The 23,126-nt window shown below is 42.7% G+C and overlaps 1 protein-coding gene across 1 annotated transcript in view; it reads left to right on the forward strand.

Annotated features, from left to right (window-relative positions):
* The window catches only part of LOC115478745 (kinesin-like protein klp-3), a 94,979-nt gene that overhangs the window by 30,507 nt on the left and 41,346 nt on the right, over positions 1–23,126 (forward strand). Inside the window, exons 8-9 of the mRNA XM_030216315.1 lie at positions 6,851–7,011; positions 11,498–12,155. Coding sequence (XP_030072175.1) covers positions 6,851–7,011; positions 11,498–12,155 — 819 coding nt within the window. The remainder of the gene's footprint in view (positions 1–6,850; positions 7,012–11,497; positions 12,156–23,126) is intronic.

A 23,126-nucleotide genomic window follows, 5' to 3' on the forward strand; every position in this document is an offset into this window, starting at 1 on the left:
AGTCCAGACAAATGGGTTGTGACCATCTGCCAGCAGGTGGAGATAGAGAACTCTAATGAGTTGTGCCTAATGAGCTCCTGCCAGTATTCTCTATCTCCAGCAGGCGGGATAGCAGCTCTTGTGCGCTGTGGTGACTTCTGTGTGGCCTCCTGTCCTGCTTGCAGGTTCAGTTGAGTTTGGGGTTGAGAATATCCTGTGCTTCAGGTGTAAATCTAGTGGTCTAGGGCCCTCCCTGCTCCCCTGTTGCCACTTTCTACCTCTTTATCTCAGTCTTCCCTTCTCTTTTTCTCCTGCTTCTATCTAAAAAAAAAAAAAATCAGCCACTACAGTTCTTTTTGAGAGCGCTTGTGCTGTGGGAGGTTTGTGGGACTTCAGTTCCTTGGAGGTCACGAGACTGTCTGTTTTCTGTGAGTCTCTGTCTTGTGGGAATGACCTTTCACAGGATTGCGCATCATCCCAGGAAGGTTGTTCTTGTAGCTCTGGACTGGCCTAGACATCTTTGGTATGTGGACCTTATCCATCTTCAAATCGCTCCTCGGTTGACTCTTCCTACACAGATGGGCTTATTGCACCAAGGTCCAGTACTTATGGAGGATCCCTCTTGCTTTGGTCTTATGGCCTGGATCTTGAGAGGATGCACTTGAGGAAGAAGGGTTACGTGGATGATGTTATTACTACTTTGCTACAAGCCTGAAAGCGGTCCACGTCTTCTTATGCTACAGTGTCGAGAACGTTTGAGAGCTGGTCTGCACAGAATGGTGCTTCTCCATTTCATGCTTCCTTGCCTCAGATTTTATCTTTCCTTCAGGAGGGATTGAAAAAATGCTTGGCTCTCAATTCGCTCATGGTTCAGGTGGCAGTGTTGGCATGTCATAGAGGCAAGATACAGAATGCCTCATTGGCCGCTCACCCTGATATAATGCGATTCCTCAAGGGACACACTCATCTGCGTCCCCCTCTGTGCAATATTTGATAATATTTAAAAGAATTTAGTCAGATATGTATTCAAAAATGTTTCTTTCAGTTCTGCCAGCAAAAGACTGGCATTTTGTGGTGCCATCCTAGTGCCTATAGCTATGCCTGCAATTTGTACATAAATGTCATTGAAGTGGAAGTAGTTGCGAGCTAGGATGAATTTGTTTAAAGGCAAGAATCAGTTCACAGAAGCACCACATCAGACATCACAAAACAAACCAAGGTGACACCTCACCTTTCCCCTTAAAAAGGTCATTGGAATGATTTTGTGTTTCACTTAGAGGGTCTTTTACTAAAGCTTAGCACGAGTTATCTGCAGCAGGGCCCATAGGAATAAAATGGACCCTGCTGACATCTGACGCCCACGTCTGTTCTCTGTGATGCGAAAAGAAGGGGCCGATCCACTCCCGCTGCCTCTTAGCGGCAAAGCTTACCTTCTGGTGCCGGCGTGATTGAATCGTATTTTCAGAGAACCGGGACTCCTGCATCGCCGGAGGGTAGCCTGCTGGAGCATGTAGGGGTTAATGGACACCCTGGGACACTCCTTGGGCTAGAGCTTTCGCTCAGTCCTGACGTGAGAGCTCCTCCCCCACAGCCACGAGGCAGTAGCTCCCCATTATCTGCGTCTCAAACTCTGCTGGCCAAAGATGGGGCAGGAGTGGAGAGACGAGAGGTGATTCATCAGCCCGAGGAGTTCGGGGCAGCAAGGAACTGCTAGCCTTATTGGGAGAGAGTGTTGCCGTTTCACCTAATACACCGGGGGAGGTTGTAGCTGCAAGTATGGAGGAAGATTCTTCTATCAATAAGGATTCTGAGGTACTGATTTCCTGTAAATATATCTAAACCTACTGAAGTTACTCTTGATACCTTATGGAGTTTGATTGTGGATCTCGGTAAAGCATTGTGTCCTCAAGTTCAAAAATTGATACAGGACTTGACTAGTTTGGAAAGGAAAGTTAAAGAAACTGACTCAGGATTAGAAATTTTAACTCAACAAAACAAAATACAAGAAAAAGAATTGCAACATATACAATCCCTTCAAGGTACTATTATAAAAGATGTGACATACTTGAGGAGAAAAACTGAAGCTCTTGAGAACTTTTCTAGGAGTAATAATCTCCGAATCCTTAATTTTCCTAAACAATTTGCAGTCTCTTCTCGAGATATGTTGAAAAGGTATATTAAAGAAATATTAGGAGTGGGTGAAGAAAACATTCCGCCTTTTCCACAAGTATATTATTCACAGCAAGTTCAAGATAATCAGGAGTTGGATGTTTCTGCTTTATTGGAGTCTTCAGACACTGAATTAGTTATGGCATCAACTTTGATTGCCACAGTAGCACTGTCACCTGATAAGAACTGGTTGCTGAAAATGTTCTTTAAGAAAAAAGATAAGACTTTTTGGGGATTAAAAATCCAATTTTCCCAGATGTTTCCAAGAACACTCAAAAGAGACGTCAACAATTTTTGTTAATGAAACCAGGAGTTTTTCAGTTAGGAGCCACCTTTTTTCTGCAATATCCTTGCAAATGTGTCATCAGGTACCAATCAGCAAAATATGTCTTCTATAAGCCTTCTTAACTTACAGCATTTGTTTTGTCAACTAAAAGTATTATTGGGGGGATCCCAATAACAGCTCTCTTTATAATTTAGTTTAGCAGTGATCTAGTGGTTTGTCAGATGAAGAAAATTCCTCTGTTGTTTTCCTAAATTAGAATTTTCCATTGTTACTATCTTGGATCTAAAATGTGGATTTGAGTAATGACTGACAAATAATTTTTTTTCTTTTATGTTCTTTTTCTTTCTTTCTATAATTGTACGTTGCTGTTGTCAAGTGATACTTTCTATACAAGTATTTTTTGCTTGATTAATTTTGGAAATTTTGATTTAAAAAAATGAACCCTGCTGCAGATAACTCAAGCTAAGCTTTAATAAAAGACCCCCTATATCTGATATTGTCATCTCTTATTCATACTGTACTGACCTGAGGAAGAAGGTTCTGGCTTTCGAAAAGCTGTTAAAAAAAGGTATTAATTTAGTTTAATAAAAAAGGTGTCATCATATTTTCCATTTTTTGTCTGTATTAATTCTGTTCATTACCCTTAAAACGGACTAACATGGAAACCACACTACTTTAACTGCCCAATAAATAATTCACTGTATAATAACGTCTGCAACAGTTATTGTGCTGCTTCTTCCCATATTTATAATTAGCCTTTGAAGAGCTGAAGCAATAAACAAAGCTAAGCAGTACCTGCTGTAAACACCAAGCTGCCGTCCCAAGCCACACAGGACAGCAGCTGAATTCCTAAGGGAGGAGCAAAGGCGTTTACTTAATAAGCAACCGATGAACTGCAGGTCCTACTGCAGTACTTGATACATAATTTGGCTACTATAAATTTATCACCAGGCTATGTAGCTTGCATGTATTTGCAAAGGTTCTGCTACCCAGAAGTTACTTGTATGAAAAAGTTTTAATTTTTTTTATACCAAGCACCCATAATACAAGAAATTGCAGACCTGCCAAGTCTCCCATATTCAGCGGGTCATCTCCTGCCCTCCCGCTGGGGAGCCAAGAAGTCCCACTCAGCAGCTTCCCCCCCTCCATCGGCCTCAAAGATGTGTTAATAAGATATCATCTCATGCTGCTGCAGGAGCAATATTGCAATAAAAGCTGCAACATTTCAAGGATCTCATCACGAGACTGGTCCGACAGCAGAAGGAGATGATATTTTATTAAGGTGTCTCCTGCTACCGGAAGGCAGTGTTGCCAGGTGGGCGGTTTTCCGTGACCCGCCGCAGGAAATTTTTGCCCGCGGCGGGTTGCGATTTTTTGGGCTTGTTTTGAGGTTTTTCCGCGGTTTTTTGGGCCGCGGGGGCGGGGCTAGTGACATTTTGGGCGGGGTTAGTGACGTTTTCGGCGGGGTTAGTGACATTCTGGGCGGGGCCGATGACGGGGAGGCGGGGCCGGTGACGGAAGAGGCGGGGCCGGTGACAGAAGAGGCGGGGGTCGATGACGGTGGGGGCGGGGTTGATGACGGCAGGGGCGGGGTTTGACTTTGGGCGGGTTTTGGGCTCGTTTGGGTGGGGAAAAAATTTTCCACCTGGCAACCCTGCCGGAAGGGGAGGTAGCTTGTTGGGGGTGGAACCAGGAGGTGGAATGGGTGGGGCTATGGGCAGGGGTGGGAAGTAGGGAGGGGCTGGAGGCCTGTATTAAAATCTCCCTCTTAAAAATTGGGCCTCCTTGGCAGCTCTGAAATTCTGTCATTTCAAGTGCCATTGTAAGGGATGAGACTAAGGGAAATGTGTATTATTATAGGGAACTGTAGTGATGAGATGCCTTTTTAAAGGACGAAAAGTCTTAAACAAAATTTCTGATCACTCTTTTCACAAGTAAATTGACACTAAAGGAGCAATAAAATGGAAACAGATGGTGGTCAGTTCAGATTCTGAAAGCTCCAGATTCCCAAGCTGATGTGATAATGTCACAGAGCACAAGGCCGGACAAAGCATATATGAGCTCTTTGTAGAAGGACAGAAAAGAAGGAAAATACTAAATACTACAGAGCAGCAATGATGGAAAAATGTTGTTATCCATTTTAAAGAGTACTTAGGGTGCATAAAAGGGAAAACATATATTTTTTAGACCTTCCCTTTAAGATTGCTTGGCTTTATTTAAGTAAATTTCCATGCTTGTAAAACAATAAATATGAGAATGACAAATGGGATATGGAGCCTTCTCCTGTGATGAGGTCTGATATAATTATGTTTTTTTTTAATTGTACAAACTATGGCAATGGTTTATTTATGATAAAACCCAAAGACGTTGAAGAATTTAGCTGTGCCTGATACTCTTCTGGCAGAGCCATCTGAGCCACAGATGAGGTGACAGGCCTAGCTGGTGTCATCAGAATGTCCTGAGCTAAAATTTATACAGCCCTGCAGAGTAGGGCTATTTTCCTAGGTCTGAGAGATGGTTTATCAGGGTTTATGCTGGTGCTGCTGGTGGGATAGAACAGCTTGTGCCAGATCAAAGTCATGGCAGTAATTTGTCATAATTTCTGACAAAAGATCACCAGCCCAGGTAGCGATGTGAACCTGGTGTATGTGGGATAGGGTTAGCATATGGCTCCAGAAAAAGGAGGACAGATTGAGCCAGTCTGGGTTTTACTTCCATTGCTTTCAATGGAAGCAAAACCCGGACTGGATCAATGTGTCCTCCTTTTTCTGGAGCCATATGCTAACCCTAATGTGGGAGATTTCACATCACATGCAGATGTGGCACTTTGTCAGAGAAATGTGAGAGCACTTTTTCTGATCTATTCAGTTCCAACCTCAAACCAGGTGAAAGTCTGACATTCACATTGAGAAGTTTAGTTTGAGCCAAACCGATATTTCTTTTGGTACATAAAAATCAGGTTGCTGTTTCTTTAAGTGATGCAGTTCATAAATATGTACCTGTGCACCATGAACCTACAAAAGACAGAGGGTTCTGTCTGATGGATTCACCCTCTCTCCCTCGTTCAAGCAGCTGACATCATAAGCATGAGGCCAGGGGCCCTATGTGCTAACTCATGAAAATATGTGCAGGTTAGTAACCATTTCTGCAAAATTTAGCTATGAGATGCAGATGAGCTCTTGGCCTATTTATATCCTTAGCATAGATTCCCAGAGAACTTCTCACATATTCTAGGGAGTGTACGATGTGAGAAGATCCTCAAAAAGGCTCCTTCACATGGTGATGCAATAAAACTAAAGGGCCTACTGCCCAAATTGGAAGACCCCCAGGCCCGCTATCCCAGGAGGGGGGGGAGTCTCTACTCCCTGGTGGCCTGGTGAGCCTGATGCCCACCTTCCCAGCCCCAAACATTTTAAACCTCCTTCATTGAAACCCTGACCAAAACTAATCTGAGGGTTGGACTACTTCACCCCTCCCATCATTCCCCAATTCACCCCAAGAAGTCCCAGAGAGGGATGACAGGGGCAGAAGTGCCACTCCTGCCCTAGCGGCTGTCTAAATGAAAATGGTGCAGTACTAAGTTACTTTGGAGGTGAGACTGCCAAGAGATAATGTAATAAAAATCCCAATGCTATATGATGGACTTAAATTATCGTTATACTAGGTGGCACCAGATGATGTGAATATTTATAAAAAATAATTTTAAGTGTTTTTTAAAGAAATGTTTTGATGTTTGTGTGGACCTCAGTAGTGACTTGTTTCCCATGGGGTATATTTCACCATGACTCACCAATCTTGTCAATATGTCTTGAGTTTTTATTCTTTTCCTTCAACCATCACTTAAATATTTTTAGTTTCTTCAACATACCACAAATTGTTATTTTTCAATAAAACAAGCACAAGCAAAATAAGTACTTGTTTTATTGAAAAATAACAATTAGTGGTATGTTGAAGATACTAAAAATATTTAAGTGATGGTTGAAGGAAAAGAATAAAAATTATATTTTTTTATAAATATTCACATCATCTGGTGCCACACAATATAATGATAATTTAAGCTCATCATATAGATTTGGGATTTTTATTTATTAACATTTTGTATCCCCGCTGTTAAGATTCAAACAACCAGAGTTAAGGGGATTTATCGAAGAGATAATGTAATAGCATTTATGGGACTGCTTTGATAATTATTCTGGAACAACATAGCAGTGATTCTGTATAAGTGTTGATTTTTATGTCAAGGGCATGTCCTAATTTCCCTCCAGCACTTCCTGTTAAAAATATACTAATCAACCTCACTTGTTTTCCCTTTTTGAATAAAAATATTCCTCTGAATAAAAAAATGAATATTCCATAGAAGCCTAAATAATTGACCATGGCTTTCTAGATGCTTCTTCCATTGCTGCTATTTTGCAGGAGGCCCTGCCTGGAATCACAGATTACAAAGAAATAGCTGCTTCACTTCGGCAGTGCAATTATAACCCAGATGAGGTCATATCCGTCTACCTGGCCATTTTTGGTGATAGTTTGGAGAGTTCATTGGAAGGTCAGAGTTTTGAAGAGACCTTCCTTCACAGGTAGGAACTATTATTATGTTTGTGACACAAAGACCATATGGGCATCAATTTTTTTTATTTTTTCTAGATATAGAGGGTTGAGGTAATAACTTTTACAAGGCTAATGGATATTTTGATATACTAGGACTTCTTAGAGGACTATTTACTAAAATGTGTTAGAAACTCTCTTTAAAGTGCATTTTCAACATACTTTCATTCCACCCACCCATGAATATAGGATTCATCAAATTCTATAACAGTTCTCCTATATATAAGCACCCAGAGGACACCTGATTGACACATACTCTATAAAGGAAAGTAAGCATTTAGATGCGAGCACTTATACCAGCCACCACAGAGTTATAAATGCATAATTTACAGTTTTCTTTAAGTTACATATGGAAATGTGCCTCCTTCCCACTCTCCACTCAACACTGTTTGTTACAACCTCCATCATTGAAATTGGCTAGACTGATCTCTACAAAAAATAGAGGGCCCCTTTTATTAAGCTTCCCACCCCTAGTGTGCTGTCATATCCAGCGCTACAAAAAATATTTATTTTGTAGTGCCAGGGTGTATCCGGTGGTAATCACTGCCTGGTTACTGCCAGATTAGCACAGGAGCCCTTACCGTCACCTCAATGGGTGGCGGTAAGAGCTCCCCTCCGAAATGGCCACGCGGCAAATGCTTTACTTGCCGCACGGCCATTTCCTGCAGGAAAGAAAGACTTCCCTTTTACCTGCTGCAGTAAAAGAGGGCCTTTGCGCGTATGAAAAACACGCACCGATGCCAGCGCAGGTCCCCTTTAGCCACAACTTGGTAAAAGGGGCCCAGAGCCTGTAGTTGCATTGGACCATCGTTGTGGAACTTTATACCCACCATTGTTATTCATTTATTCAGTTCTTTTGGGTTCCGTAAAATTTTGAAAACTTGGATTTTTGAAAATACCTTTAGATTTTTTTATCAGGAAGTGTTTTATCATATTTTAAAGTTGTATGTAGATATGTTTTTGACTGTTTTTTAGATCATAAGATGTATTATATACCTATTTTCATTCTGTTGTAAACTACACTGGCTCCCACTAAAAGAATGAATCGCGTTCAAAATCTGTACCCTGGTCCATAAAATCATTCACAGTGAGGCCCCGATATATGTCCGACCTCATAGACCTACCAACCAGGAACACAAAAAGATCAGCACACACATTCCTGAATCTCCACTACCCCAGTTGCAAAGGACTTAAATTTAAATCAACATACGCATCCAACTTCTCCTACATCAGCACGCAACTATGGAATGCACTACCAAATGCCATAAAAACAACACACGACCTAAAAAAACCCAACTTGTTCAAAAAGGCATACCACAATGATCCATCCTAAATACCAGACAATGAAAATCGTCCAGAATTAGGCAAGACCGAACTCTCTATACCCGACTGCTTCAGTCACTCTGTCACTAACGAACGCTAACGTACTACCACGAACTGATTACCTAATCTACTCTATAATCTACTATACCATTTATGTTCTTAATGCATTAACACTTTGTATTTCTAAATCCGGAAATGGCAATCGCCACTACGGCATACTGTAAGCCACATTGAGCCTGCAAAAAGGTGGGAAAATGTAGGATACAAATGCAACAAATAATAATAATAATAAATTGTCAAAAGCAGTATATGAAATCAAATCAAGTGTGTACGGCCACCTGCAAACTATTTATTATCAGAGAAAGGCATCTTAGTTACAGGATAGCTCTTAGGTGGTGTATTGGCATATACATGCATGAGAGTGCACATAGGGGCATATTGTAAATATTTATGTGTGTAATTAGCACATAAATGTTAATGCCTACTTTTATAGAATTACCCCTTTTGTCCTTAGGGAATCTCATGCTCACGGTAATGTGCGTTTCCTGGGGCAACAATGTAAGTATGTTACCAATTGCAGTAATATGTCAGAGGGCATATTGCCCACAATGAAGGAAAGGTAGCTAACTCTGATTATTCCATATGGAGACCCCCATAACCCCACCCCAACCCTAGTTTTCAAGCTTCTCCTCCTCCATCTATAAACCCTGCCCCCAGCCAGATAAAAAAAAAAGGGCTCATGTGCACAGTCCTCCCATTGAACTCCCCCTTACACAAGAAGTGATGCCCTATCACTTCTGCCCCACTAGCAACAAAACCCATAATTACATTCTCCAGGTCAACCAGTGGCAGTCAGTGGTTTTTAAATTGTGTGCGCTAGACAACCACCTAAGACCTTATGACCTTAAGGGGTTTTCTGCTAGGCATATAGGTAGGCATTCTATAAATGGTGCAGAAAAATCAGCACTGAAAAAAATTCTGTGGCATTTGTGTGTGGAAATGGGGCTATTCTATAACCCCATGTTCGATTTTTCAGAATGCCTCTTCCCCTCCGCTGGCCAGGGGTGCACTAAAGGAGTCTTTTACTAAGGTGCACTAGCATTTTTAGTTCGCGCTAAACACTGAGGCACCCATTATTTCCTATAGGCGTATCATGTTTAGTGTCAGCTGATTTTTAGCGTGAGCACACCTTAGTAAAAGACCCCCTAAGGTATTTAGGCATGCAGGGTTATGATACAGTGAGCAGGCAGATGCATACACAAATCCAATTATTTGCAATTAACTGCAATAATTGATTGTTACCATCAACTAATTGTTTGTTAATGGCTTGTTTGCCAATTAAGATGCTAGTGCATCTTGTATCCACGCTCAGCTTTCAGTGCTGAAATCTCAGCGCCATTTGTAGAATCCAGGGGATAATGTAAAACAATCTATTCTGAGGCTGATTGTACCGTATAAGTTGGCCAATTGATTAAGGAATGAACTTTCGAAGACAAGAGTTCACAATGAAGAGGAGGCTTGTCCTCAATACCTCATTCCTCCGATAAATTCGTTAGTACAACCAGCCTCTGTTATTTTTGCTACTGCAGACTAAGGGCCCTGTTTACTAAGCCACGCTAGTATTTTTAGCACACGCTAAAATTAACGCATGTTAAATGCTAGAGTCACCCATATGTTCCTATGGGTGACTTGTACAAACAGTGGATCCAAAAAAGAAGTCCGCTCACAAATTGTCTAGAAAGGTATCTCAGGAAGAGGTTAAAGATACCTTTCTAGACAATTTGACTGTGAGTCATTTGTTTTACCATTGTTTTACACCAAAGGTCTATAGACCCCTGAGGCAGGCCTTTGTGGCCGAAACATGATTCGTGTCGGGTCATTTTATTGATTTAAATAAAGACCTTGTTTGGGAAACACCATTTGTGAGAGGACTTCTTTTTTGGATCCACTGTTTGTACATTTGACTTCCGTTTCTCCTGTGGAGAGATCACCTTCTGTGGGTGTTGGCTTCCTATGGGTGACTTAGCATTTAGCGTGTGCTAATTATTAGCATGAGCTAAAAACGCTAAAGTGCCCTTAGCACTGCTTAGTAAACAAGACCCTAATATACCTGCCCTCTGAAAGTTTTCAGTCCATGCTAAAATAGCCTATGAATGTGCTGATAACTAGAGATCAATAACAGTCCATTCATTTCCAGAGATTTTATTATAGATCTAAGGCAGTGGTTCCCAAACTTGGTTCTGAAGACACTCCAGTCAGTCAGGTTTTCAGGATATCCACAATGAATATTCATGAGAGAGATTTGCATGCAGTGGAGGCAGTGCATGCAAATCTCTCTCATCAGAGGTGGCCCAAGGCAATCTGCCACTTGAGGAGGGATGAGATGCAGCCCTGCCCCCACCTGGTCATGGTCTAGCATCTCCTCATTCCCTCCTCAATCCTCTTCCCCTTATTGAGTAGCCTAGTGGTTAGTGCAGTGGACTTTGATCCTGGGGAACTGAGTTTGATTCCCACTGCAACTCCTTGTGACTCTGGGCAAGTCACTTAACCCTCCATTGCCCCTGGTACAAAATAAGTACCTGAATATATGTAAACCGCTTTGAATGTAGTTGCAAAAAAACCTCAGAAAGGTGGTATATCAAGTCCCATTTCCCTTCCCCTTCTTTCCTTTCCCAAAAGGTGGCAGTGGCAGCAGCAGCAATTCCCATAGGATGCCTTGCCACTGGCACCAGCCTCTTCACTCTACTGCATTCCGCCTCTGAGGAAACAGGAAATTATGTCAAGAGGTGGGCACAGTATGGCCAAGAGGCCAGTGCCAGCGGCAGATCAGCCAATGGGAATCACTGCCACTGCCACCTTTAGAAAAAGAAAAAAACGAAGGTAAACACAGGGAAGAGGGTTGAGGAGAGAGAGGGTGAGATGCTGCTTCATGTAGAATGCAACCTGAAGCCCCCACCTCAGTTGGCCTAATGGTAGGGCCACCACTGTCTCTCATGAATATTCATTGTGGATATCCTGAAAACCTGTCTGGCTGAGATGCCTCCAGGACCAGGTTTGGGAACCACTGAGCTAAGGTGTTACTTTCCTATTACCAAAACGTAGATTTTTTAATAATTTTTTTTGTATTATCCAAAGGGATCTCTTTGAAAGGGATTCAAGGATTGAAAGCTTAAACCACAAACTGCAAGAAAGAGAGAAAGAAGTGGAAAACCTCCAGGTGAGGTGCAGATGCTTGCAAGAGGAAAATCAGCGCCTGACTCATATGACTCAGTTTTTGCATGCAAGAGTGGCAGAGATAGAAGCTGAGCAAGAGAGAATCCTGGAGAAGATGAAGGCTCTGCAGTACACACCACCACCCCCCACCCCTGTGCCTAAAAAACCACAACAGCTGTTCGAACCAAAGAAACTTGCACGACTCTCAAAGGCAGCTCGAGATCTCAATATATCCAACCAACAGCTCAAAGCTACTGTCAGCCTCAGTCTCTCAGAGTTCGGACAGCATATAAGTAAGCTAGGAAGTGTCATACTAGAACTGAAAGATTTTGAACTGGGGTCGACTAAAGAAATTGAAGAACTGCGAACTCTTTACAAGAGGGAAGCTCTGGAAAGGAAACTGCTCTATAACCAGCTCCAAGAGCTCAGGGGAAACATTCGTGTCTTCTGCCGCTGCCGCCCAGATCCCCAAGGCCTCACACTAGTAGAATTTCCCTCGGATGACCAGATCATAGTTAACCAAAATGGAAGCAAGAAGAAATTCCAATTTGATCACGTATTTGCTCCTCATTGTACTCAGGTAAGCGTTCCTTTCAGTCCATAAAGATCATTTCAGAGGCTCTGCTTGTGCAATCATTAATTAAACTTCCAGGACAAATTACATGCATGCACTTAGGGTTACTATACGTCCGGCTTTACCTGGACATGTCCTCTTTTTGAGGACATGGCTGGGCAACCGGGCGGGTTTTGCTAGCCTGCCCGTTTGTCCAGATTTACAGACAAACGGGCAGGCTGGCGGGTCTAGTGGTGTCCTATCCTCCCCTCCCCTTATTTTACTGTACATCCCTGGTGGTCTAGTGACCTCTTCAGGGCAGGAAAAAGCCCCCTCTTTCCTGCCCGGAGCACCTGCAGACTGTTTCTTGCTGACTCCGGTCCCGGCGCCGATTCAAAATAGCCGCTGAGAGTTGAAGCGGCCTCGCGAGACTTCTGGAGAAGTCTTGCAAGGTCACTTTCGGCGGCCATTTTGAATCGGTGCCGGGATTGGAGTCAGCAAGAAACAGTCTGCAGCCATTCCGGCCAGGAAAGAGGGGGCTCTTTCCTGCCCCGAAGAGGTCACTAGACCACCAGGGCAGTAGAGTAAAGTAAGGGGAGGGGAAAATAAGACACCCTTAGGTGGTAGGGTGGGGTGTGGTGGGGGCGGGGCATGTGTCCTCTTTTTTTGGGGAGCAAATATGGTAACCCTACATGCACTTCAATTGTGTTTTGACCTTTTGGTGTGCAGTGATGCAACAATCCATCTCTAGCCCATTTGTTCAGAATGACATCATTGAATCAGTTGCTGTCAGAGTGGTCAATAATAAGACATGACAAAGAGACACACAGTTAGACCAAAACACCTGAACTACTTTATAACTAATTTAGAAACAGAGAAAATGATGCCAGAAAAGGATCATACGGCCTATCCAGTGTGCCCATCCAAAGCAACAGTCCAGTCTCCTCAACCCCTTCTCTCTCCGAGATCCCTGGTGCTTGTCCCATGCTTTTTTTGTTTTATTTATGTACAGAGATTTTTTAGTCTGCCAGTTGAATAATAAGTCCATCTAGGCAGTTTACAATCTAAAAACCGCTTAACAACAATATTCATTCACAGAATCCCTGGCAAATTCCTATGTAATCTCCTCAAAAGCATGCCCAAAGAAAAACTTTTGATACTATCTTTGCCTCCACCACTTCCACTGGAAGGATGTTTCAGGCATCCACTATCTACTACCCTTTTTGTAAAGAGATATGGGTCAATTTTCAGCCGCACTTATCTGCGTAGGAGCTGCTCCTGCCAGGATAAGGGGGTAGTTATCAAACAGCATTATAGCTATAATGCACATTATTTTCCTCCAACACAAATTATAGCACCTTAATGCATGGTAGTTTGTTACATTACAAGATGCAAAACATGCAAATGCATATAAAACAGCTCATTAGTATGTGAATGCAATCACCACAAGCCACATTCTTACAGGAAAAATACTGCCAGCAAAAACCTGGGGTTATTTTTCTGATCAGGAAGCATGAGGCCGCATCTTAAAGGAGCCAATACTTGCCGAGAGATGCTGCCCCTCCCCCTTACTCCCCAACTTCAGATGATAGCACCATACTCCAAAGCCAGCTCCCAAAATTACATGGCCCTTCACCTAGAAGGAATTCCCCCAAGCAAGGTGCCCATCTGAAGTGACCCCTCCAATGACAGAATTGCCCCTGCAACCTCTCATAGGTCTCCCCTCCCAAGTCTATCTTCAAACATTCCTGCTGTCCAGTGGCATCAGGCAGGAGTGATCCCCCGTTGCTCCTGCCCTTGCCAGTGTCAGGTTCCAAATGGTGCCAGCAACCCATCATGGTGGTCCCACAGTACTACTGTAGGGATCAAGTTTCTATATATGACTTTGCAAGAACACTGCAGAAATATTGTAAAGAGAGAAACCAGGATTTGCAGCAGGGGAAATTAGAATCAAGCTGATTTATAAGAGTCTAGGGCGCCAAAGAGCATCACAGACCATAGCTGCAGAGAGGGGGGGCAGAGGGGACAAAATTCCCTAGGCCCTGGCCTCCAAGGGGGGCCCGGCGCCGCAGGCCCACCCACCCTCTGTTGTCGACCATATGCCCCCTGCATTGAAATCGCAGTCTCACCTCCATGAAAGCAGCGCTGCAGACAGCAGAACGCCTCCCTTCAGCCCTCCTTCCCTCCCTGTGTCCTGCCCTTGTCTGACGTAACTTCCTCGAGGGCGGAACACAAGGAGGGAAGGAGGGCCGAAGGGAGGCATTCTGCTGCCTGCAGCGCTGCTTTCACGGAGGTGAGACAGTGATTACAATGCAGGGGGCCCCGCCCGGTGGCGAACAGAGGGGGGGAGCAACGGCGGCGGCAACCTCGGGGGGGGGGGTGGAGGGGGGAGCGGCAGTGGCGGTGACCTCAGGGGGGTGAGGGGGGAGCAGTGGCTGTGGCAATCTCGGGGGGGAGCGGTGGTGACCTCGGGGGGGGGGGGGGAGGGGGAAGCAGCGGTGGCGGCGACCTCGGGGGTGGGGCGGCAAGGGCGGCCTTGCCCCGGGCCCAGCCCAGTCTCTCGGTGGACCTGTCACAGACTAGGCAATTCTGTAACTAGGCACCCCTTTTTAGGTGCTCCAATGCAATGCACTGAGAGTCTATTCTATAACTGCATCTGGATGCCCAGACTATTATTGAATACTAGCGTAACCCAGCATTGGCACGCCTGCAGTGATTGCATAAATGCAGCAAGGATGCACGTAACTTACAGTATTCTCTGAGGCTCAGATGTACAAAACTTACTAAGTCAACAACGTGCTTTTTTTTACTGGTTCTAGCTGGTTTAGCAAGCACGGAGTTCAGCGAGACATGCACAAAGGGGTTCTGCAGGCTCTTTTGCTGTCATGGTAGCAGCCAACGAGAATTGTATGCAAAGTTATTTTAATTTATTTTAATGAGCTAATTACTATTCAAATGTGCATTCCGAGTGATGCACAGAAAGGACCACCCACCTTTAGGATTACATTTTTATGGGTGGTCAGGAGCTGTCGTTGCATGATGGCTGCTTCTTGGCAGTTTCAGTCAATTCCTCAGTGCAGATCTGTGATGATCTTGGGCAGCCAGTTCCTGCTGAGGAAGAGCGCTGTTGCCAGGCACAGGAGACACTCATAGTCAGGCTGCAGCTCTATTCTGCTACCGGGCAGAAGGAGAACACATCTCTCAGAAATCAGGCTTGCTGCCATCATTGCTTTGTAGAGCTTCCTGTGAAAAGTGCTTGTGCCGCTGATAAGTTTGAAAAAAAAAAAAGAGCTACACATGGCTTTCATACATGCAGCTTGCATGCATGTATGAAAGCCGTAGTAGCACACACTGCTCTGAGCATGCGCAGAGCAGCCATGCTTAGCGATTGGTGTTCTGCGCATGCTCAGCTGACCGATTGGCTTCTCTCCTACTGAGCTGCTCACTGTTTTTGTAAGCAGGCGTCACTCGCTTGGAAATAGCGACTGGGCATTTGAAGTGATAGAACCTGCCTTGTTATTGAAGAGATGTCAAAATTTGGGGATTGAGGGTTATTGTGTTAAAGTGGCTTACTTCCTTTTTGGACAGGAGACAGTTTTGTGTGAGATATAGAGGTTTGCACTTTCCCCTCTTCTTTTCATTTGCAACCTCAAGCTGATTAGGAAACATGATGTTATTGTTTATATGTATGCAGATGTAGAGAAGTGTAATGTAAGATTTGATGAAGTTAAGCTGTGGTTAGAAGAGAGTAAGTTAGTGGCAAATGTAGCTACAACATCTTGTTTGGGGTTGGGGAATATTAATATCATTATTGGGAATTGTTAGTACTTCCTTGAATAGATCAGGTGGGTATCCCTTGGGTAAAGTTGGGAGTTATTATTCAAAAAGTAGGTATTGGGCAAAAAACAGATTGCAAATGTAACAAAAAGTGCTTTTCTTAAACTGTTGAAACTCTATTTAGATGACAAAGAGGCTCATTTTCAAAGCACTTAGACTTACAAAGTTCCATAGGTTACTATTGTAACTTTGTAAGTCTAAGTGCTTTGAAATTATGCCTCAAAGTGTTAAGAGGGCGGGACACAGGGAGGGAAGGCCCGAAAGAAGGCGAATCCGATGATCTGCTGCTGCTGGCTGCGCTTTCAGTTCACGGAGCGAGGTGACAGGTGAGACGCGGTGATGATTTCAATGCGGGGGGCCTGGCCCGGTGGCGGACGGAGGGGAGCGGGTGGGGACTGCAGCGCAGCGGAGACGATGACCTCGGGGGCGGCCTTGCCTGTGGCCCGGCCCAGTTTCACCATGGAGCGATACAAGACATTACAATATTCTCAGTTTTCTCCATTCCTTTCCTAAAAATTCATAACATTCTATTTGCTTTCTTAGCTGCTGCTGCTGCACACTGAGCACAGGGTTTCAACATATCATCAATGATGACATACACCTAAATCCTTTTCCTGGGTGGTTACTTCTAAAGTGGAACCTTGCATCATGTAGCTATAGTTTAGTTCCTCTTTCCTACATGCATCATTTTGCACTTGCTCACATTAAATGTCATCTTCCTTTGAATGCCTAGTATCCCACTCGTAAGGCCCTCTTGCAATTTTTTACAATCCTCTTGTGATTTAACAACTTTGAATAATTTTGTATCATTAGCAAATATAATCACCTCACTTGTTATTCCCATATCATTTATAAATATGTTAAAAAGCAGTGGTCCCAGCACAGACCCTTGGGGAACCCCACTATCTACCCTTCTCCATTGAGAATACTAACCATTTAACCCTTTTCTATATTTTAACTAGTTCTTGATCCTCTTTCCCACCGTTGCTCTGCTCTCTCAGGTACTGCGAACGCAGTGATTTGACCGCCCATGACACTGACGTCACCAGATTGGCTTTCTGCCTCTCACTGCTTCTCTGCTCTCCCAGACCCTGCCTATGATGCTGATGTCACTGGCTGTGAGCCATTAGACTTCCAGTATATTTCTACTTACTTAGCTTCCACGGTGCACATGAAGGGGCATTTTCAATATGACGTCCAAATCTGATTTTGGACATTTTTCAAAAAATATGCAAAAGTCCAGTGCCAAACATGGTCATTTTAGAACCAGAAAAACATCTTATTTTTTGGGTTCAAAAATCAATCTATTTTAGATGTTTTATTGCTCAGTCCATCTTTCTTTAAGAGCCATTTTCAAACAAAAAATGTCCAAGGGAAAAACGTACAAAAACAAGCCATTGGGATGTCTGGGGGCCAGCAGTTCTACTAGATTGGCCAGATAGACATTCCAGCAGAGCAGTGGGACAGCCTAGGGGGCACTGCAGTGAATTTCACATAAAAGGTCCCAGATACACATCACATTATAACCCCCTTATATTGTATGGTGAGCCCTCCAGGAATTGCAAAAATTGTACTTTACCCAATTGTACACCACTATAATGGCCCTTATGCCTGCAGGTGTCATCTAAATGTGGGTTCAGTAGGAATTTTGTGGTTTTTGGGATGCTCATACTTTCCACCACAAGTATGCCATTTAGAGTAGGATATGGGCCCGGGTCCCCTTCTCTACTGTCCACTACACCGACCACTAGGCTACTCCAGGGACCTGCTTGCTGCTCTAAGAGGAATGGCCATTATATCTGCAGCTGTCATAGAACCTGGTATGTACTGTCACTTTAATTAATTTATTATTTATGTATTATTACATTTGTACCCCGCGCTATCCCACTCAAAGCAGGTTCAATGCGGCTTACATAGTAATAGGGATTACAGAGTATTTATGGCGAAAAAAAAAGTTGAGTATAGCAGAATAATAAAAGAGATAGATAGAGCAGAATAATAAAAGAGATAGGTAGGGAGAGATGGGCGAGGGAGAAGGGAGTAGGAGAGGTATGCGTAAGGGGTAGGTGAGCACAGGAGGAGGGGTAGTGGAGGAGGAGGGGGGTGGGACAGGGATAAACATAGGGAGATTAGGTGGGAGATGTAGTCTGGGTTATAGTCGTTGTCTCTTGGATATGTGTTGTGTAGATGGGTTCATAATCTCTTAGCGGAGTGCGAAGAGGTCAGTGACCACTGGGGGATTAAAGGGGGGGTCATGCCTTTATCCCTCCAGTGGTCATCTTCTCAGTTTGGGTACCTTTTTGTTACTTAGTTGTTATTGAAACAGGTTTAATTAAAAAAAATCCTATTTTTTGCCCTGGACATTTTTACAAAGTTCCATTATTGCAGAAAAAGGTCTAAATCATAAACCTGCCCTAGTCCCACCCTAAAAAAATACTGCAACACACCCCTTTGGGATTTAGATGAGCTGCATAGAAAAATGTATTAAAAATAAGTTTCGAAAATAGCAATTTGGCCATGTTTGCAAAATAAATAAATAAATAAATAAATAGTCCATCTGCCACTTTGTGCCCTTTTTTGGATGTTTTTCTGTTTTGAAAATGAACCCTATAATTTGGCTGTTTGTTTTGTACTGATATTGTATGTCTGTTTCTTTCAGTGGCTTCCTGCCTCTCACTGTTGCTGTGCTTTCCCAGCTGCCACAAACACAGCAATTTGATCCCACCTATCACGCTGGCATTACTGGATGTGAGCCATTAGACTTCCACAATATTTCTACTCATTTTGCTTCCATGCCACATGCCACCTCGCACGACAAAGGAGCGTGAAAAAGGAGCATGTGATGCTTCTTTGTGCGCTCCTTCCTGCGCCTCCTTCTGGCACCAGTTTCGGGCTTACTACTCCAACCTGGTCTTTCTCTGTTTAGTGCTTCCTCTTTTGCATGGAAGTTCCCCCTTCTTTCATTCCAGTGGTTTGAGGCCAGCACCTCCCCATGCCCATCTTTTTTTTTCAGGTTAGTTCATGCTTTTTGCTTCTAGTTCCTTCTTCTACCCTTGATTCACTGGAACTCACGCAGTCACTGTTTGCTGGCTTGCTAAATACTCATTCCTTGTGTCATAAATCACAATTCATTTATGACCTCCTTTTAGAGCACAAATTGGACTTTCTCTGGTTGAAAGGTTCTGATCTTCATCATTTAGAACAATCTTGCACGCCTGTTTTTCATTTTCTCTACTCTAACTGCTATTTTTCTTTTTCTCTGTTGATTTTTCTGTTATGCACCAATACTCTTCTCCTGTACTTGAAATCATCACCAGTCATTTACCCCCACCTATTTCACGAGAGCAAATGATGCAAGTTTAGACTTTAACCAGACCTTTTCTTTTTTTAAAGATAAAGCCTTGCAATATAGAACTGCAGTCCTCTCTGCAAAATGTGAATATGACTCTTCTTTGCGTCAACATGACACCAATCACTCATGCTTGTATAAAATTCTCCAACAGGTTACTAATTCCTCATATGCTTCTGTGCCATCAGAGTTGGACTCAATTGCCTTTGCCCAGGCATTCACTAGGAAGGTTGAGGACATAAGGAATTCGATTTCTCCTCCATCTTCTCCTACAGTTGAATCCTCCCCTGTGTTAAATAGGATTGCCAGTTTCAGTAAAATGTCCTGTTTCAAACCACTATCCCATACTGCTGTGCTTAAGGCCATCTCCTCTGCAAGGTCTACCATAGCCCCCACTGACCCAATTCCTACTTATTTCCTGAAACAAATTAATCTATCTTTGATTTCCTACATCCACACTATAATCATGACCAGCCTTTCTACTGGTATGTTTCCTTATAAATGGAAAACAGCCACTATCTCTCCCCTTCCTAAGGATCATTTCTTGACTCATCTAATCCTCTGAACTATTGTCCTGTTTCTCAACTCCGTTTTATTTCTAAGGTTACTGGAAAAATCATGGAAGAGCAGCTCTCCTTATTACTTGACAGGACTAATGTTTTACATCTCTACCAGACTGACTTCCATGCACAACTCTCTTCTTGCACTCTCTAATTTTATTCACCTTAGTCAGGATAAGGACCAAGAGGTTCTTTTTGTCTCACTTGACCTCAGTGCAGCATTTGATCTGATTGATCACAACATTCTTTTAAATCATTTGGAATCTGTGAGCATTACTTACACTGTCTTATCTTGGTTTAGATCCTATCTCTCTGGAAGAAAATTTTGGGAAATGTCTGGACCTGTTCCTCTCTCCCTTGGTGTACCACAAGGGTCTGTTTTCGGACCTATTCTCTGCAATATATTTCTTTCTTCACTTGCACTCCTTTTGCAATCATTGGGTATCACTTTTTACATTTATGTAGATGGTGTTCAGTTAAGTTTTCCACTTGAAAACCATTTTATCTCAAATATTGATTCAATTACTCAGAAACTGTCTATGGTTGCCAATTGGCTTAGTTGCATTAAGTTAAAACTGAATATGTCAAAAGCTGTTTCAGTATTTTTTTTCCTTTAGTTAGTCAATTTCGTCTCTCATGCTCTCCTTCGCTCTGTAGTTCATCTAGTCCCCTGAAGGATTGCGGTGGTAGACAATAATCGTCTTTCTTTTTCTCAACATAAACATATTTCTACTGTTGTGCAAAAGTCAATTTTTTATCTTGAGGCAGATCAAGGCTGCTCAGTTTTGGATTTGCATTCTTTTTGCTTGCTAGTACATACTTTAGTAATCTTCCGCCTTGACTATTGCAATTCTCTTTTTCATGGCCTTCCACTTTACCAGCTACGTTGTCTACAATTAATCCAAAATACCACAGTTAAGCTTATTCATGGAGCTAAGAAATATGAAAGCGTTATTCCTCTTTTGAGGTCCAAACATTGGCTCCCCATCCTGTTGTGTATCACATGTGAGGTTCTAGTGTTAACATATCACATTTTCCATTGCGGAGTCCCACAGTTTCTGTTAAGATCACTTTTCCCTTATGTGCTGGCTCGCTCTTTGCATTCTTTTAATGAACATCTTATTATTATTCCTTCTCATCTGCAAATCTGTTCACTATGCCAGATCAACCTGTTTTTCTGTAGTTGACCGTATCAATGGAACCTCGTACCCCTGTATGTTCATGTTGAGCTCTCTTTTATTTATTTAGATTTTGCTCACACCTTTTTCAGTAGTAGGTACACTGGATATTTCTCTGTCCCAGGAGGGCTCACAATCTAAGTTTGTACCTGAGGCAATGGAGGGTTAAGTGACTTGCCCAAGATCACAAGGAGCAGCAGTGGGATTTGAACCGGCCTTCTCTGGATTGCAAGACTGGTGCTCTAACCACTAGGCCACTCCTCCACTTTTAGGAATTGCAAGACAGCTTTGAAAACTACTGCTACTACTAATCATTTCTATAGTGCTACTAGATGTACACAGCACTGTACATGTTATATGCTTTCTCTGTCCCTAGAAGGCTCACAATCTAAGTTTTGGTACCTGGGGCAATGGAGGGTTAAGTGGCTTGCCCAAGGTCTCAAGAAGCTGCAGTGGGAATTGAACCCAGTTCCCGGGGATCAAGGTCTGCTGCACTAACCACTAGGCTACTTCATCCCTTTTCAAAAAAGCTTTACGGGCCACTAGATATCCTGGTCTGCTACACATTCCTCCTGAAGAAGCCTTGGTGAAACATGATCATGTAGACGACTGGATTTATAAAATATTTTCCATCAGCTGTGGACCTTTGTGGAGTTTCACATTTTGTTGGATTGTGGATTTACAACTATTGGACTGTTTATATACTTTGTCCTTGCACACTATTGCACCTCCTACCTGAAGCTGATCGGTAAGCTGAAAAGAACTGCTGTACTTTGGATTGTTCAATCAATTCAAACTAAGTTTTCTAACAAATATTTGTTTCTTATTGTTTAATATAAGGCATTTTGGTAGGCAGGCTTATTTGGTGCAATGATTGAACACAGTGATTGCCAGGTGATTTTATGATCGCAAGGGATCACAAACACTATATTCTGAGCACCATTTTCACTTTAATAGACTATATTATAGGATCAAATGTATGTTTTTTGGTGCATCGAGGTGGCTTTCTTGTATATTATTTTTATCAATTTTATCAATTTTGAATGGACTTGTTCCACTAAGATTGTATACAAAATTTTATAAATAAATAACTTGTTTTTCTTTCCTTGGAGGGTTTATAATCTAAAGGGTCCTTTTACTAATCTGTGCTAAAAGGGTCCATAAGGTATGATTAGCACATGGATTTGTTTCCTCATGCGCTGAGGCCACTTTTAGCTTGGCTGTAAAATGGCTGCATCACCATTTTTTTCTATTAATGGCCATGTGCTAATTTCCCAATTAGTGCGTGGCCATTAGTGCATGAGGTCTTACCAACACCTAGTGAGGAAAGGACTCACATGCTAACCATGCACTAATCGGTTATCATGCAGAGATGTAGCTGTGTTAACTAGCGCTGGGCATGCCTACTCTCTACCCCCAAACACAACCTCAGTGCTATTTTTTAGCAATGGGAAAGCGTGTGCAGATACCTGAAATACCAATGGGCACCTGAGCGTGCAGTTCATTTTGGCATGCAGGAAGCATGTGTCAGTGCTTACCACTGCTTAGTAAAAGGACACCTAAGTTTATACCTGAGAATATGGAGGGTTAAGTGAATTGCCTGCTACCACAAGGAGCCACAATTGGATCTGAACCTGGCTTCCTTTGTTCTGTCAGAGCAGAACAAAAAGCACAAAAAGTCCTTCAGGAGCAGTACAATGGGAAATCCTTTATTGGAAAGACTTGATTGGGGACTTTGGGGATGTGTTTTGGTGACTGTTCATCTGCATCAGCGGTTGCAAGAGTTTGCAGAATTCTCAACACAGGTTGTGTTTCAATGACTGTTCAACTCCATCAGGGGTCTGGCAAAATACAGAAATCATAATGAATAATACATATACAGAATAAAAAAAATAAATCAACCCAAAGGATTGATCTATAATTGAAAAGCAGGAGAGAAGAGAAAACATTTAAAAAGCAAATAAATTATAAAACTTAAAAAAACAAAATGAAACATGCCACCATGAGATAATGCTTTAAAAAACAAAATGAAACATGCCACCATGAGATAATGCTGCCTAACTTACTGCAAGAG

This window comes from Microcaecilia unicolor, chromosome 10 (genome assembly GCF_901765095.1).
Source record: "Microcaecilia unicolor chromosome 10, aMicUni1.1, whole genome shotgun sequence".
Classification (NCBI taxonomy): Eukaryota; Metazoa; Chordata; class Amphibia; order Gymnophiona; family Siphonopidae; genus Microcaecilia; species Microcaecilia unicolor.